This window comes from Botrytis deweyae (assembly GCF_014898535.1).
Source record: "Botrytis deweyae strain B1 chromosome Unknown BDEW_025, whole genome shotgun sequence".
Classification (NCBI taxonomy): domain Eukaryota; kingdom Fungi; phylum Ascomycota; class Leotiomycetes; order Helotiales; family Sclerotiniaceae; genus Botrytis; species Botrytis deweyae.
In genome coordinates this window covers 529,107-544,727 of record NW_024066232.1, presented here as the reverse complement: position 1 = coordinate 544,727, position 15,621 = coordinate 529,107, and the positions used below count along the sequence as shown (strand labels likewise).

Here is a 15,621-nt window from a genome sequence, read left to right as displayed (position 1 = left end):
AAAAATTGTAATTAAAATATGGAAAATGAATTGAAATATTTTTCATCATTTTTGTTGATTAATTCTTCGGAATTGAAATCGAAAATTTTCGAAAATTCTAACATATAACGTTTTCCCCATATAAAATAAGCGAATTTTCATGAAAATTGAGAGTTTTCAACTTTAACTGCTTCAAATTCTATTTAAAAAATTAGAAAAAAATATTTCATTCATTTTTCTATTAAATTTGATTAATTAAATAACATTTTCTAAAAGAATTTTTGATTTAATCTTTCATTATGATAAATAAACTAGGGTATGAAAAGTTGAATAATCCCATATTTTAGCCGGAAAAGCGTTACATGTGCGGTAAGTAGGTTCTAGAACTCTTACAATACTAAATCAAAAATACAGCTCAAATATTATATCTCAATTGTATATTATATAGAATAGAGATATTGTAAAAGTGTCATTTAGAATTTCCACTTCTATTGTTGAGATATATTTTTAATTTATACTATATAACTTTAACTATTTCGCTAAGTATGTTAGATATTCTGTTATTAATCGTACTAAGAGTTTACTTGAAAGTCAATATATAAATAAGGGTTATATTGTAATTAATGAATCTCTTTAAAATCTGATGTATATTGATAATATCTATAAGAGTGTAGAATATATTTGTGAATGAACTTCGAAAGTTTCAACTATATTTGTCAACCAGGTGGTCTGTATAAAGCAAAGCATCATTTGTGTATAAGAACATTGATGGACAAACTTCTTAGTTCCTCTGGAAAGAGACAACGGCGGGGCTATTTCCAGTACCATTAGAGGATGTCGTGTGAGATTTCAGAGATACGATAGCATTAGTTGCTGTTACAGACTGACTGCCCCCGAAACACGCCCCGTTGAAAATCCCAATAAATCTAGCTTTCTAGTCTTGTAAATGTATTATACACCCGGGATAATCGCTGGCTCTGGACAACAAAAGTAAACGAAGTTTCCTATCCTTCTGCTTCGTCCGCAAAGCTTTACTGCAGAGGACTACAGAGACTTGCAGCGATCACTATACAGGCTTCAACTCGACCAAATTTTGTGACAATCTCAAATATATCTTGCCAAGTCGAGCCAAAATGGACGAGATCGAACATTCAGTCGTTTGTTTTAGGTCTCATCCCAGACTGAGACCCGGAAGACTTTCTCTCGGATCCATAGCAGTCCATGTGCTCACAAACCTCAAACCTGTATAATGTTGCCATTTTCCTCAACGATTACAAGGTAATTGGTATTTCTTAGAGTGGCTCAATCACAAAGCCCACGGCCTGTGTAACTCTAAGACCACGAATCAACAGATAAAGCTATTACTGCTGTTTGTTGATAAATATAGCTGACCAGTCAAGTAGCTTAGGAACGCTTCATGCGAGCATTCAATGCTAAGAGGATACAGTGAATCGACACATTTTCACAAAACACCCTAAGAGGGACAAAATCTAACCTATAGGTGAGATCACGCAAAAGGTACCTGGAGATGATGATATCGAAGAGGGGAGCAACAGTGGAAGAAACTGTACGGAAGAACATCGACTATCCCTGTAGTGGCAAAGTTAATACCTATATACGAATAAAATATCAATATAAATCCCTATATAAATATTTGATATGTATATTATATAATTTAACCTTTTTTTGTTCCTGATAAAATATATATTTTATTAGTTATAAATCTTTTTAGTTTAAAATAAGAATCATTTATTATTGACATTTTCAAAAATATAAAGAAAAGAAGGGGCCCTTCAGTTAAAGGATTTTTAAGATTTTAGGAAAGGTGAATGGAAGGGGAGTGAGTGTAGAAGTTAGAAAGAAGGGAGTGGAATTAGGAGGGGAAGGGGAGTAAGTGGGGGAGTAAGTATAGAATCTAAAAGGTAGAAAAAGGTATTAGTTGAAAGTTTAAAAGGAAATCTGTTTATAGATTACTTATTTTACTTTTGATTTATTTTTTAATCAAAAGCTTTATTATTGTATTATATAGTATAGAATAAATTGTTTAAATAGGAATATTATTTAACTTTAATATATATAGTTTTATATTAAGTTCAATTAATAATCGAATTCAATATAAATAAGCTTTTTCATTTTCAAATAACCTTAAACTAAAACTTTCGAAAATCAAAAAACTTCAAAAGATTGAAAATTTTCGAATTTTTTTTTAAGTCCTTTTGAAGTAAAATTTTCTAATTATATATATATATATATAAAATTCAATTATATTAATACTGTATAACTGATTTTTTTAATATAATATTAATTATTGAAATTTTTGATACAATTGATGAAATGATTTATTCGTTAACTACGGATTCTACCACTACAGGGTATATAACTCTTTTTCCTTTGTACATGGGAGGTAGGGGGGCATGTGTGTGCCTTTCAAACATATAATGGATTTTACTAACATACAAGTCTCGCGTGATATTTAAACGATATTATTAGACTCATCACTTCATAGTATTTCGAATGTTTCAGATAGGATCTAGGAGTATCTTCTTTCAACCCCAAATTCATTCACTGTAGCATATGTTCAGTTGTTGCTCAACCCTCCGTACCTTCTATACCTCGTCAATCACCATGCTAGATCAATACAATCACCCATCTAGATAGGTTTATCGACAGAGTATGAACATTAAAAGGATAAAGATCAAATCATCATTGAGCACTGGGATAGGATAGTACATGTTGCTGTTCGCACATAATTTCCCTTCCCGGTCCGGAGCGCAGGTATAATGAACTAGATCATGTGACCAGCAATCAAAGTGCATAGACATCTTGAAATTACAAAACAGATTGCAACCAAAAATCCAGAGCGATACATATGGTCATCGATGACGTCTGTGGAACCCAATAAAGAGAAGCCAGCAGGCAAATCTCTTTTTTCAACATCAGCTGGTGGAGCATCTCTCTTGATTGCATTGCAAGCCGGGTCTCGAGCGCTGACATTCGTCGTGAACCAGATACTTCTCCGGTATCTCTCACCCGAACTCCTTGCTGTATCAACACAACTTGAAGTTTACTCCATCACTGTACTTTTCTTCTCCAGAGAAAGTCTGCGTGTCGCCATACAGCGCCAGACTGACACGAGCGATGATGACTCTAAAGCCAAACAGGACAGTAATCTGTCCACAAAGGACAGATATTTGGATAGCCGAACGACTGCTGGTAAAAGCCAAGCAATCGTGAATCTGTCTTATATCTCTATTGCTCTCGGACTGGCATCTACGGTGCTGTTTGGTTGGATCTATGCCAATGCCGGGCAAACTGGCGTGGTTGAAACGCCTTATTTTCAGCAATCTTTGAAATTTTATGGTGTGGCTGCAATTCTAGAATTGCTGGCTGAGCCATGTTTCGTCATCGCGCAACAAAAATCGGCCTTCAAAGTTCGAGCTGCTGCGGAATCGATAGCAACAGTTTTGAGATGCATTGTTACTTGCGCTGTTGCGGTTTGGGCTGCGCATCATCAGATAGAGTTGGGTGTACTGCCATTTGCCATTGGTCAGGGGGCATATGCTATTGCGATGCTACTGGTGTACTTATTGGGCGTCTGGAACATTGCATCACGGGGCGGATTCTCATTAATGATCAAGCCTATTTACAGGTATTTCAAACACCTTGACGTGGTACAATTTACGAAGCTAATTGATGGCAGTAAGAAGAAGGAGTATATCTACTCTTACCTCTCCAAGCCACTCTTGTCTTTGGGAGGCAGTTTGATGATACAATCAATGGTAAAGCATGTCTTGACACAAGGCGACACGTTTCTTATAGCATCTATGGCCACCCAAACAGCCCAAGGTATCTATGCACTAGCGAGCAACTATGGTGGCCTGATTGCTCGACTAGTCTTACAGCCAATCGAGGAAATGTCCAGAAACTATTTTGGGAAGCTCCTTTCTGTCGTTGACGGAAAGCCAACCAAGGGAGCTGCCGAGAAAGCCAGCACAGACTTGCACAGGCTTCTACGTATATATCTTATACTGTCAGTTGCCATAGTTGCCGTAGGTCCAACTATCGCCCCGCTTCTATTGAACTTCATTGCTGGCCCACGATGGCAGTCGTCTGGAGCTGGCAATGTTCTTGCAGTGTATTGCTACTACATACCATTACTTGCACTAAATGGAGTGTGTGAGGCTTTTGTAGCCGTTGTTGCAACCGAAGCCGAAGTTAATAGGCAATCTTTGTGGATGTCTGCTTTCTCTGCCGGCTTTGGTGGTGCCGCTTATCTGTTTTTAGGAATTTTGGATCTCGGGGCCGAAGGTCTAGTACTGGCAAATATGGCTAACATGCTCTTACGGATCATATGGTGCGGTCGTTTCATTCTGACCTACTGCAGGCGCTATGGCGCCAAATTCACAGTTAAGGACTTGTTACCACGACCGAGCACAATCTCACTTGGGGTTGTTACATATGCCGCACTTGCTCAAATGAGAACGTCATTCACGGGTGGTTTAGTGGACATTATCAAGAGTGGTTTGGTGGCAATAATTTTTGTGATTCTCCTGTAAGTTCTCAGCTGTAACGCCGATCTATAAACTACTAACCATTACGCCTTGATAGAGCCACGAGCGAGAAAGGATATCTCCTCGAATGTTACCATGCAATTAAAGGCTGAATCTAAATTCTCCCAGCAAATTATCCTATAAATCTAACTTATTGCATCTTAATCAAATGTTATCTTTGTTGCTTTTTTGGTAGTGTCCACATTCTTGAAAAATGCACCATAAGCATCGTGAGCCTTCTTCTTGACCGTAGTACCAAACTTCAACAATTCGTCGGGGACTGGTTGATTAGCTGCCTTGAGGACGTTGATCAAACTAAATCGACTATTAGTAGATGATAGATCAAAATTTGGATGTTTTACTTACGCGCCAGACTGAGCCTTGTCATGCTCAGTGAACAATGTAATTGCCAGTCCATCTTTGCCAGCTCTACCTGTTCGACCAATGCGGTGCACATAGTCTTCCACTGTAAGAGGGAACGTGCAGTTGATAACTAACTTGACAGCAGGAATATCCAGACCTCGAGCTGCGACATCTGTAGCAACCAGAATTGGGGTGTTACCACTCTTGAAAGCCTCCAGACTTCTCGTTCTTTGTTCCTGACTCAAATCACCATGGATACCAGCAACTCGGAAGCCCTTCTGTCTAATGAAACTCTCTACTCTGGTAGCTTCCTTTTTGTACAAACAAAAGACCAGGATTCGGTCATCCTTTTGACTGCCACTTTGATATTGCTTCAATAGTTGCATAAGTCTGTATTCCTTGTCCCTTGGTTCCACGACCTCAACCTTCTGAACGATGCGCGAGTTGGCTCGCAAATCTCCTGTGGGATTGTCACCAATTGCAATCTTCACCGGGCTGGTCATGAATGTGGCAGCTAATTCGCGAACAGACTCGGGCCAAGTCGCTGTGAACATGAGTGTCTGTCTCTTTTCAAGAGAGGGAGTAGTGTTGATAATCTTTCTGATCTCTTCCTCGAACCCTTTATCCAGCATACGATCAGCTTCGTCAAGAACGACATATCGGGCCTTGCTCAAATCTGCACATCCTTGGTTGATGAGATCGTTGAGACGACCAGGGGTAGCGACAACGATGTCCGCAGTTTTCAATGCTCTGATCTGCTCATCTTTGGGAACACCACCATACACACAGACACACAAAAGACCAGATGCCTTGGCAAGTTTTACAATCTGCTCATAACTCTGCATCGCCAATTCTCGAGTCGGCGACACGACAACGGCCCTAGGACCTTTGTTTATTTGGTTCTTAGGCAAGGATGACATATAACGCACGCAAGGAACAGCGAATGCCATGGTTTTTCCCGAACCAGTCTCGGCGACACCAATTACATCGCGACCAGCGAGCAAGAACGGCCATGCGGCGGCTTGAATAGGTGTTGGAGCCTTGAAGTCCTTGAATGGAGCTCGTTGCGCAGGATCGGTGATCGGTAGGTAATCGAAATTTGTCAGCGGTCTTAGAGTAGCTGAAGTAGATAATGGGTCGGTGATAGTGATGAAGTTTGTGGTCAAGAAGGAGTCTATTTCGCTTTGTGGCAAGCCGCTCAGATTAGGATCTTCCGTGTACGTTGTTCCATTTTGTTGCGGAGTAACGCTTGCAGGTGCTGTAGTTTCAATAGACTTGGTGCTGTCAGCCTTCTCTTCTTTTCCTTCCTTCTTCAATGCCTTCAACCGTGCCTTTTCTGCCTTTTTAGCAGCTTTCGCATCTGCAGCAGCATTGGCATCCGACGCAGGCTCAATTGCTTCAACTCCTGATTTTTCTTCTTCTTCTGTCTCCTTTTCTGCCTCTTGAGCTTTCTTCTCCTTCTTGAGTCGTTTTCTTTCTCTGCGAGCCTCTTTCGATTCTACCTCAACCTCGATTGGGGTGGATTCTGTGGCTGGCTCTTCGACATCCTTGGATTTCTTTTCCTTCTTATCCTTCTTTTCTTTTCGACTTTTCTTGGAGGAGATCTTGATGTCGTTATCCCCAGAATTTAATTCTGTATCTTCTATTGTACGTTTCGGCATGATTGAAATTTGCAATTGTGGTTGATTTACACAGTCAAATATATTTTTCGAAAAAGCTGCAGATGGCTAGATGCTACCCTGCAGAAAAAAATTATTTAGTTCCTGACAAATGATAAGATAAAGACACCTTCACCCGCTTTGCCGATTCGCGGCTTAACTTTTTTTTCGAGATTTAAGTTGACGAATCAAAGCATTTCTGAATATCTTGACATTTCTCTCTTCATTATTACTTACACCCAAATCAATTTTGAATGCCATGGTCGTCCACTCTATAAGTTTCGGCTGCTATGGCCGTTTGCAGTCGTAAATTGATTTCCTATTCAATTTATGTCGAATCCCAAATCTGGTAATCCTTCTTCGTGGATCTTGTAGACACCCTTCCCTGTCTTGCATCTTGTATGGAATTAGCTAGACACATCATGTCTTAATATATAATGTAGTACATATCAGTAATGAAATCAATCACTGTTTCGATCATTGTTTATGGTGATTGCTAAGTGTAACTACTGGTATCTTATGCTTCATTTTAACTGAGATGTTGTATCTAGCTGTGTGAGTGGGAAAAAACTAAACCTCCCCTAAACAATCCGGCTAATACCCAAATTTGGTGTTGGATCAAGACAAGGTCAATTAGACCAGTCTCCTCTGCCCGCTCTGATCTTTCCCGACTTCAACAGCTTGGCATCCGATCACCGATCCATCCTTTACCAGATCAAACAAGTACACCTTTCAATCATAATACACGTGGAAAGGAAAACCTTCATGTCCTAAATGCGCCTACTATCGATTTTTCTTCAAACCGTTGCTGTCTGAGACTGTGCGGGTTCCATCACTGCGTCCACGTCAATCTTTGGCATGGATGCACCAGTACCTCCGAGGTTCGTAGATTGAGACTTGGGGTTCTTGGTATAGTAATTTGAGATAGCAGATTTGATGGCATCCTCGGCAAGCATAGAGCAATGGACTGAGGCAGTGTTAGTATGTGCAACTAGGTAAATGCAAAGTGCATAGACTTACGCTTCACAGGTGGAAGACAGAGCTCCTTTGCAATTTCTGTATTTCTCACTCGACCTGCCTCCTCAAGTGTCATTCCTCGAACCAATTCTGTCAAGTATGAAGAAGAAGCAATGGCCGAACCGCAACCAAACGTCTTGAACTTCACATCGGAAATAGTATTCGTATCTGGATCCACTCTGATTTGCAGCTTCATGACATCGCCACATGCTGGTGCGCCGACCAAACCAGTCCCTACATCGGTATCCGTTTTTGACATACTGCCAACATTTCTCGGCCGCGAATAATGATCGAGGACCTTTTCATGATATGACCTGCGACCAGTAACGAAAGATGGCGATGCAATTTGGGCTGGTAGAGGTCTGATAGCGGAGTGGCTGTTTGCCGATAACACTCTGCCGGCAACGCGGGGTGCATTTGACAAAGCTCTTCGAAACATTTTTTGTGATGTGTAATGGAGTGGCGATCGGATAGGTAGGAAGATTTAGTTCGTATCAATCAAAGATTTGATGATATGATGATATATGAATCAGGTAGAGTATTGAAGTTGATGAGATTTAATGTTGTGGAGGTTAGGTAGGTCGTATGATTTGATTATTACTGTATTGCAGATGAAGGAGGTAGGTTGTGATGGTGGTTGGTGTTTTTGACTTGTATAAAGTTGGGGTAGATCTGATAATAAATTGACGGGATTTTCAAGAGGTCATCAAAGAAATAAAGAAATATAAGTGGGAGCAAGGATCTAGAGGAAAGCGGGATTCGCGGAGCTCGGAGTCTCACAGAAGACCCCAATGAGGCTTAGCTCGTGTGTCCAACTACACGAGCCACCGTTATCAAGCTTAATGCTGCTTATCTCAAGCGGTTTTATGTCATAAAGACGGATATAAGGTGGACATGCACCAATCAATGGGTGATGATGATGATTAGCACACCAACCATTGTTCGCAACGATGGAAAAAGACCGATGGATGCCGACGGAGATAAGATCGATTCAAATCAATGGACCGACCAATGAACTGTCACCAGCCTCTGTGCGAAAACCGGACGCTGGTCAAATGAAGTGAATGACAAATTCTCTTTCTCTCCTCCTCCCATGTAAAATAAAGTAAGTGGTGGCGAGATGCAAGAGATATGTATGGACCGTCTACTTTACACGCTCTGCACATCGAGATCGAGAGACTACCTAGCGAGCCTAGTACCTAGTAGTGGATTAGACTTGTTGGACCAATGGTCGACTGAAGGGCCACTCCCGTGATACCGCGATGCTCTTTACCCCTCAGTTTGCTTTGATCTACAGCCATCCGTGTAGTCCTCGCCTACCAGACGAGCAGACCTACCCAGACTCGCCAGAACAATCTTTACGCGTTGACCGTACGAGCATACCTGAAGCTTCTCTTCCATGTGATCTATCGTATGCACTCACTTGCCTATTACCCCACCAAACCACGAAATATCCCACCCCACCCCACCATCCAACACCACATTCCCGCTTTCCCATTTGGTTAAATCTGACCAGCCTCAGCCTGCCTCGAGACTCCCTACCGGTCTAATACCTAGTACCACGTACCTAGTATCATCTACTACTAGACACTGCCGCTACTTAATCTGCTTAACATTCTAGCAACATCGACACCTACCTCTCAAGGTAATCAATTCCTTACTACTTACATAACACAGCAATCTAAAATTGCGGGCAACATTACAAGATACCCTAGACAAAAAATGTCTTGTAAGCATATTGACGCAGCTGGTAAGTTCCTTACAACCTCTTGACCACCAACCTAGTGTCAAAACTGATGCCTCCTCAGAGCTGCGTCCCCCAGGACCAAGCCAAGCGGTCTATCGCGAAGATTGTACACAATGTTTTGATTCCATAGTAAGCTTCATAATTTGTTTGTGGCAATTGCCTATCTTTATCTTGAAAACTTTTCCGAGGGCAAAGCACGACTGACCTTAATTCTAATCTAGGATGACTCTACTGGTTTGGATGTTTGTCTGTTTTGCTTCAATGGCGGCTGTACTGGCGATAGGAACCATTCCAAACTCCATCATACCATCAAAAATCATCCTTTGGTTCTCAATATCCGAAGAACAAAACGCCATATTGTTCGAGATGAGCCCCCTCCAAAGATGTCCAGATTAGCCATTGCCGCAGAAACCGAAGCCGATCGATTCGAGTACCATACAAAAGTTCGTTGCCATGAATGTGCGGTTGACGATGTCGACAAATCCTCCGGTAAATTACCTGCGGTTGTGGATGGTGTAATGAAAGCAAATACATTCTCAAGAAAGGAAGAAGTGAAGGCTTGGGAGCAAGAATTTACATCGTGTGAACACATTCTCACCTTACAACAAGAAAGCGCACGCCAAATACAGTCTCAAGATCTAGGCCACTGCTCTCTTTGCGATCTCAAAGAGAACTTGTGGCTCTGCTTACATTGCGGTAATCTGGGATGCGGGCGAGCGCAATTCGGTGGACTCAAGGGACATTCCCATGGACTGGAACACAAACAGCAAACTGGACACGCAGTTGCGGTCAAATTGGGATCAATCACTTCAGATGGCACGGCTGACGTGTACTGTTATGCATGTGACGAGGAACGGATTGATGAAAATCTTGGGAAGCACCTCGCCCATTGGGGAATTATGCTCGCCGAGCGCGAGAAGACCGAAAAGAGTTTGATGGAGATGCAAGTCGACGAAAATATGCGGTGGGAGTTCTCTATGACTGACGAACAAGGCCATGAATTGAAGAAACTGTTCGGCAAAGGATTTACTGGTTTGAAGAATTTAGGCAACAGCTGCTACTTGGCAAGCGCGCTCCAGTGTCTATTTGACCTGCCCCAATTTCAAAAACGCTATTTGTTACCAGATACAGATCTACCTATTGTTGAAGACCCTGCTCAGGACCTGGAGACGCAGTTGCGCAAGTTAGCAGATGGTCTGCTTTCGGGCAGATACTCGTTCCCAGATCCTGCTACCAATCAATCAGAATCGAGCGGCGTTGCAGATCAGAAAGGATTGCCACCTTCAATGCTGAAATACTTGGTAGGAAGAGGTCATGCCGAATTTTCAACCATGCGTCAACAAGATTCTTTCGAGTTTCTCCTCCACGTCTTCAAATTAATTACACGTTCTCAGCACGTAGCTCCATCCGAGGACCCCATACGAGCCTTTCGCTTCGTCATGGAGCAGCGCCTGCAGTGTCTAGGCTGCAAAAAGGTGCGATATCGTACAGATGAGCAAGATAATATATCCATTCCTGTGCCAGTAAGAAAAGTACAGGCAACGGCTACTACGGACGACGAAAAGAAGGATGAATACGAAGCTGTAACGTTGAAGGAGTGTTTAGATAATTTCACGTCTGAGGAGATCGTAGAACTTACTTGCTCGGCCTGTGGCAGTAAAGATGGATTTTCCAAAAGATCACTCTTTAAAACATTCCCAGAAGTTCTAGCTGTGAATGCTAGAAGATTTGTTCTCATCAATTGGGTACCTACCAAGGTCGACGTTCCTGTCGTTATCGGAGACGAAAAGTTCCTTCTCGATGATTATCAGTCACCAGGTTTGCAACCTTCCGAAACACTTCTCCCCGATGACGATGAGCCAGATCAACCTTCGTTCACCGCAGATGCAGCAGCTTTACAACAGCTCGAGGCCATGGGATTTCCAGTGGTCCGTTGTGAGAAAGCCTTGCACGCCACTGGAAACAGTGACGCAAACGCCGCAATGGAATGGCTCTTCGCACACATGGAAGATGCAGACATCGACGTTCCACTAGATTTGAGCTCTGGCAAAGCTACATCTGCTACAGCCGACCCAGAGAAAATAGAAATGTTAGGCGCAATGGGTTTTGGACCTCCACAAGCGCGAAAGGCATTAAAAGAAACTAATGGCGACATGGAACGAGCTGTAGAATGGCTTTTCAGTCATCCAGACGACCAGGGCGAGTTCGAAGATGAGGTAGCCGCTGTCAACAGCGATGTCACTAAAGAGGATCCTCCGGGAAGCACCGCATTGCCCGCTACATTCCAGCTACAATCTATCATTTGCCATAAAGGATCTAGCATACATGCAGGGTACGTTGTCTCGATTGTTGATGTGCGAGGACATAACTGATGATATATATAGTCACTACGTCGCATTTATCCGCAAAGAGATCCCTGAAGATAAAACGACATCGTGGGTGCTCTACAACGATGAGAAGGTGGTCAAGGCCAATGATGCCGAAGAGATGAAAAAATTCGCATATGTTTATTTCTTCAAACGAGTTGATTAAGCGAAAAAGGGAGCATGGGATGGCACACAGGGGTTAAGACTTGTGGTTGTCGAAAAGAAATGACGATGAGCATGATAATGACAATAGAGATAGCATAGTTAGTGTGCATCAAGTAAAATAAATTCATTCAGCTCATGCCAGTAATATGATAAGATGAAGATGCATAAAACGCAAAAGATATATCATTGACTGCCAAACCTCGCATTGACAAAAATAACCTTTGTAAAGGCGCTCGCTCGGGTATCGCTTCTTATTGCTCAACCATTGGTTCCTCGGCCACATAATGCAAGTATGCACCCAACAACTTGATGCCTTCAATGTAATTTCTCTTGTCCAATTTCTCATTGATCGAATGAGCTGCATCTGTAGAACTACCCATAGGTAAAAGGAGGACATTCTTACCAGTGGCCTGCTCGAAAGTTAAGGTGACGGGAATACTAAGTAGAATATCAGCATTAATCACGAGTGATTCAAGTGGAGAAAGTAACTGACCTTCCTCCCTCACGAGTCAAATCAGGCTTGACACCCCAGACTCTCTCAACAGCCTTTGCAGCGCTCGAAAAGTTCCAGTGCTTTGGACTAGCGACCCACCATTTACCAGCATGCTGCAAGTAGCATCGCATAGTATTCTTGCTTCCAAGCTTCTTGAATTGCTCATCAACATACTTGAAGACGAGGCGATCTACGTCCTCGGGTTCCATGTTTGGAACAGTTCGAATTGAGAACTTTCCGATGACTTTGGCGGGGATAACTGTCTTGGCACCTGGTTGAGAAAATGCACCTTCAATACCGTGAACTGACAAAGATGGATATCTCCAGCGGGCCATAAGGGTGTTCTCCTTGTCGTTGTAGATGGTAGTCTGACTACCTAATGATTCATGGAGATTGTCCATAGTGAATGCAATATCACCATAAAGCGATTTCTCCTCATCTGTGAGTGGAGCGACAAGTTCGGCCAAGCCTGGTATCTGAATCTTGCCATTTGTATCTACCAGGTTGCCAAGTACCCTGACCAAATCAGTCATTGGCTCTTGAGCTGTGCCTCCAAACACTCCACTGTGGAGATCTTGTCCGGGGCCTGAAATTTCAATGGAGTAATAACTGCAACCGCGAAGACCTGTTTGAAGCAAATCAGTTTGTTATTATGTCGAGAAAGGGATACTTTCGAGAGTGTTGGAAGGGAGGAAAGTGATCCTCGAGACAAAGAAGAAGACTGCTGAAGTGCTTACCATAAGTAAGACATGGCTTTTCAGTACCAAGCCAGTAGTTATCAGAGATACAAACAGCATCTGTATCTGCGAAAAACTTATCGGCCTCTTCCTTAATAAAGTCATCCAAGCCTTCTGAGCCATATTCTTCCATTCCTTCAAAGCACATCAACAGGTTGACGGGGAAGTCGACACCGGCCTTCTGATGGGCTTCAATTGCGTTGAGCCAACCAAGGACCGGGCCCTTGTCATCCGTGCTTCCTCTGCCATACATTCTTCCTTTATCATCGACAGTAAGCTCGAATGGTTCTGTGGCCCATCCGTCTTCTTTCCCAGCGGGTTGTACATCATAATGTCCGTATACGAGGATTGTGCGTTTCTTCTTATCATTTCCATATCGTGCAATAACTACAGGAGGAAGATCTAGATGCTCCATTCCTGGTTGTTTGCCTAATGGTCGTTTTTCGACATGGGCACCGAGCGCAGCGAGCTCATCAGCTAAGAACTCTCCCATACGCACAACATCGGGTCTGCGTTCTTCCTCGGAGGACACAGATGGAATAGCAACTGCTTTGCGAAGTCTTTCGATAAAGTGATCCGATAGATCATCTACTTGCTTGAAGTAGCCATCGAGTTGAGGAGCCATTTTTACTTTTCGAGCTTGGTGTAACTGGATAGCGGGGGTGAGATAGGTTGAGATTCGGATTGGTGAGGGGTAAAAGTTTGGAAAACGGGATACTTTCAGGAAATTTCTTTCTTCAACAAAACGAGTAAGTCTTGAACGTTGTAGAACTGTCGATATTGACTTTGTTGAGATTCGTGGTTTGATTGTGAACATGAGGTATCCTTTGAGGATATAAACTTTCGAGCTTCCTGTTTTGGTGGATGGTGGGGTAAAATGGTGTCAATGGATTATGAAGGGTGGAAGGGACCGAAGGGTGTTGAATAATATCTAATGAACTAGTAATATCATTGGTTAACTGAAATCGAGGATTTAGGCTTACAACGGCTTATAATCTAAAGCCGGTAGCTAGTATTTTCTTTTGATTTTTCTGGCAAAAAACAGCATGGTAAACCCTTCCTTCTATGGTACAGGACAGAGTAGTAGATGATGATTAGATGGTGATGTACAGTAGATTAGAATTATGATATCGTCATTTCATTATCAATATAACGTGGTTTATCATCGAGTGGGCCATATCATCGAGTGGGCCACTTTTCCCTCAATTCATATCTTCAAATCTATATTATTCAATAATCATTAAATCAATTGATTAAAACTATTAAGATTCTAATAATCTAAGATCTATTACATCATTTTGACAAGTTCTTGTATTATATCCAGTCTTTCTATACTTATTACAGTATCGATTAGAAGATGCTTCCTTATTAGAATTCCTTTCTTTTTGATATTCATCGTATTGAATTTGAATATCAATCTTTTATTGAAATAATATATCAAGAATCTTTTGTTTAGTAAATACTCCCCTTTGATATAATTGAGTTTTTTTTGCGTATCGATACTTACTTAATGCCTTATTTACTGCCTAAAGTGTACAAATCTTTATATTTAAAAGTATATTTTTATAAACTAATCTCTTTATACCTTTAATTAGAACTAGTATAGTCTCGAATATAGATATAGGGGAACTTGATTGATAATGAGTTATTTGAGATTTAACTAATATTGATTGAGAAAGAGCTTTAGTTAGATTGTGAGGGGTTTGAGAGATTCATTGATTTAGATCAAAAAAGGAAGGAGTAGGTATACGAATTCGAATATCTAATTTCGAAAGTATAGTTTTAGGATTAAATAGAATTAAACCTATTCCTCGAAACCCTGATTTCATATTCTGAAAGATGATTGATTTTTTATATATAGCTTTAAAAGCTATAAAGAATTCAACCTTCGAAATATAATTGATATATACCTTGATAAATCTATCAATTTAATTATTATATAAATGTTTCAGATTGTTAAAATAGTTTATATTAAGTGGTTGAGTTAAATAACTTAAATGTGATGATAGATTTAAGTATATAATATCGTTCTCTTTACAATATGCTTGAAAAGCTTTTGATTTATGGCTTTCATGCCTGTTTAGTATTAACATTCGATATCTGTCTTTTCTTTAGTTTTTAGTATACTTGTTGAAGTGTTTCAACTATTCTAAATCTGTCTCATTATTTGTCCATCCATTAGATATAGGTTTAATAGTCCAATCTATAGGAAAATCGGTTTCAGTATACCAATTGGAAAGATGAACCTATCCTTGAACTACTAGAAATGGGGGTATAGTTTCATCCTCCCTATTGCCATATATGATTGCTGTAGTCTATTCTCTATTGTCTGATTGTATTGTCTTGTTTCTGCTATTTCGTTTAGTATTAGTTACAACCATTCCAGAGTATATTATACCCATCATAAAGCCTGTTTTATCGAAATTGTAGAAATCGCTATCCAAAATGCTATATTTCGCTTACATATTTATAACCAATCGAAATCACTCTTCAATAAGCTTAGAATCTTTGTAGAGAGCCCTTTGAAAGTTATAAATACAACTAAA

General features: G+C 41.0%; 5 protein-coding genes across 5 annotated transcripts; 2 read left to right on the top strand and 3 right to left on the bottom strand.

The window, feature by feature from the left end:
- Positions 1-2,858: 2,858 nt before the first annotated feature.
- EAE98_009092 (uncharacterized protein) lies at positions 2,859-4,642 on the top strand (the record flags this gene model as incomplete). Its single annotated transcript, XM_038956713.1, has 3 exons — positions 2,859-3,628; positions 3,680-4,531; positions 4,588-4,642. 3 exons carry the CDS (start codon positions 2,859-2,861, stop codon positions 4,640-4,642), a joined length of 1,677 nt encoding a protein of 558 aa, XP_038807083.1.
- Positions 4,643-4,690: 48 nt separating this feature from the next.
- Positions 4,691-6,553, bottom strand: EAE98_009091 (uncharacterized protein; the record flags this gene model as incomplete). The annotated part of the gene is made up of 2 exons (XM_038956712.1): positions 4,691-4,844; positions 4,896-6,553. The coding sequence occupies 2 exons, from the start codon at positions 6,551-6,553 to the stop codon at positions 4,691-4,693; spliced, it is 1,812 nt and encodes a 603-aa protein (XP_038807082.1).
- Positions 6,554-6,894: 341 nt separating this feature from the next.
- On the bottom strand, positions 6,895-8,311 carry EAE98_009090 (uncharacterized protein). Its single transcript, XM_038956711.1, has 2 exons — positions 7,571-8,311; positions 6,895-7,517 (listed from the first exon to the last, which is right to left on the bottom strand). Exons 1-2 carry the CDS (start codon positions 8,004-8,006, stop codon positions 7,348-7,350), a joined length of 606 nt encoding a protein of 201 aa, XP_038807081.1. The 5' UTR covers positions 8,007-8,311; the 3' UTR covers positions 6,895-7,347.
- Positions 8,312-8,658: 347 nt separating this feature from the next.
- Positions 8,659-11,942, top strand: EAE98_009089 (uncharacterized protein). The gene is made up of 4 exons (XM_038956710.1): positions 8,659-9,317; positions 9,376-9,443; positions 9,536-11,646; positions 11,699-11,942. The coding sequence occupies exons 1-4, from the start codon at positions 9,290-9,292 to the stop codon at positions 11,844-11,846; spliced, it is 2,355 nt and encodes a 784-aa protein (XP_038807080.1). The 5' UTR covers positions 8,659-9,289; the 3' UTR covers positions 11,847-11,942.
- Positions 11,943-14,161, bottom strand: EAE98_009088 (uncharacterized protein). Its single transcript, XM_038956709.1, has 3 exons — positions 13,076-14,161; positions 12,339-12,963; positions 11,943-12,283 (listed from the first exon to the last, which is right to left on the bottom strand). The coding sequence occupies exons 1-3, from the start codon at positions 13,890-13,892 to the stop codon at positions 12,097-12,099; spliced, it is 1,629 nt and encodes a 542-aa protein (XP_038807079.1). The 5' UTR covers positions 13,893-14,161; the 3' UTR covers positions 11,943-12,096.
- Between the last annotated feature and the right edge of the window lie 1,460 nt (positions 14,162-15,621).

Excerpts from the sequence above, each read along its gene's own strand:
- EAE98_009088 (XM_038956709.1), bottom strand. The coding sequence starts at position 13,892 with ATGTTCACAATCAAACCACGAATCTCAACAAAGTCAATATCGACAGTT. Across the intron at positions 12,964-13,075 it reads AAAGCCATGTCTTACTTATG|GTCTTCGCGGTTGCAGTTAT; the intron begins GTAAGCACTTCA and ends TGCTTCAAACAG. Across the intron at positions 12,284-12,338 it reads TTGACTCGTGAGGGAGGAAG|TATTCCCGTCACCTTAACTT; the intron begins GTCAGTTACTTT and ends TATTCTACTTAG.
- EAE98_009089 (XM_038956710.1), top strand. The coding sequence starts at position 9,290 with ATGTCTTGTAAGCATATTGACGCAGCTG. Across the intron at positions 9,444-9,535 it reads CACAATGTTTTGATTCCATA|GATGACTCTACTGGTTTGGA; the intron begins GTAAGCTTCATA and ends ATTCTAATCTAG. Across the intron at positions 11,647-11,698 it reads GGATCTAGCATACATGCAGG|TCACTACGTCGCATTTATCC; the intron begins GTACGTTGTCTC and ends TGATATATATAG.
- EAE98_009090 (XM_038956711.1), bottom strand. The coding sequence starts at position 8,006 with ATGTTTCGAAGAGCTTTGTCAAATGCACCCCGCGTTGCCGGCAGAGTG. Across the intron at positions 7,518-7,570 it reads CTGTCTTCCACCTGTGAAGC|TCCATTGCTCTATGCTTGCC; the intron begins GTAAGTCTATGC and ends ACACTGCCTCAG.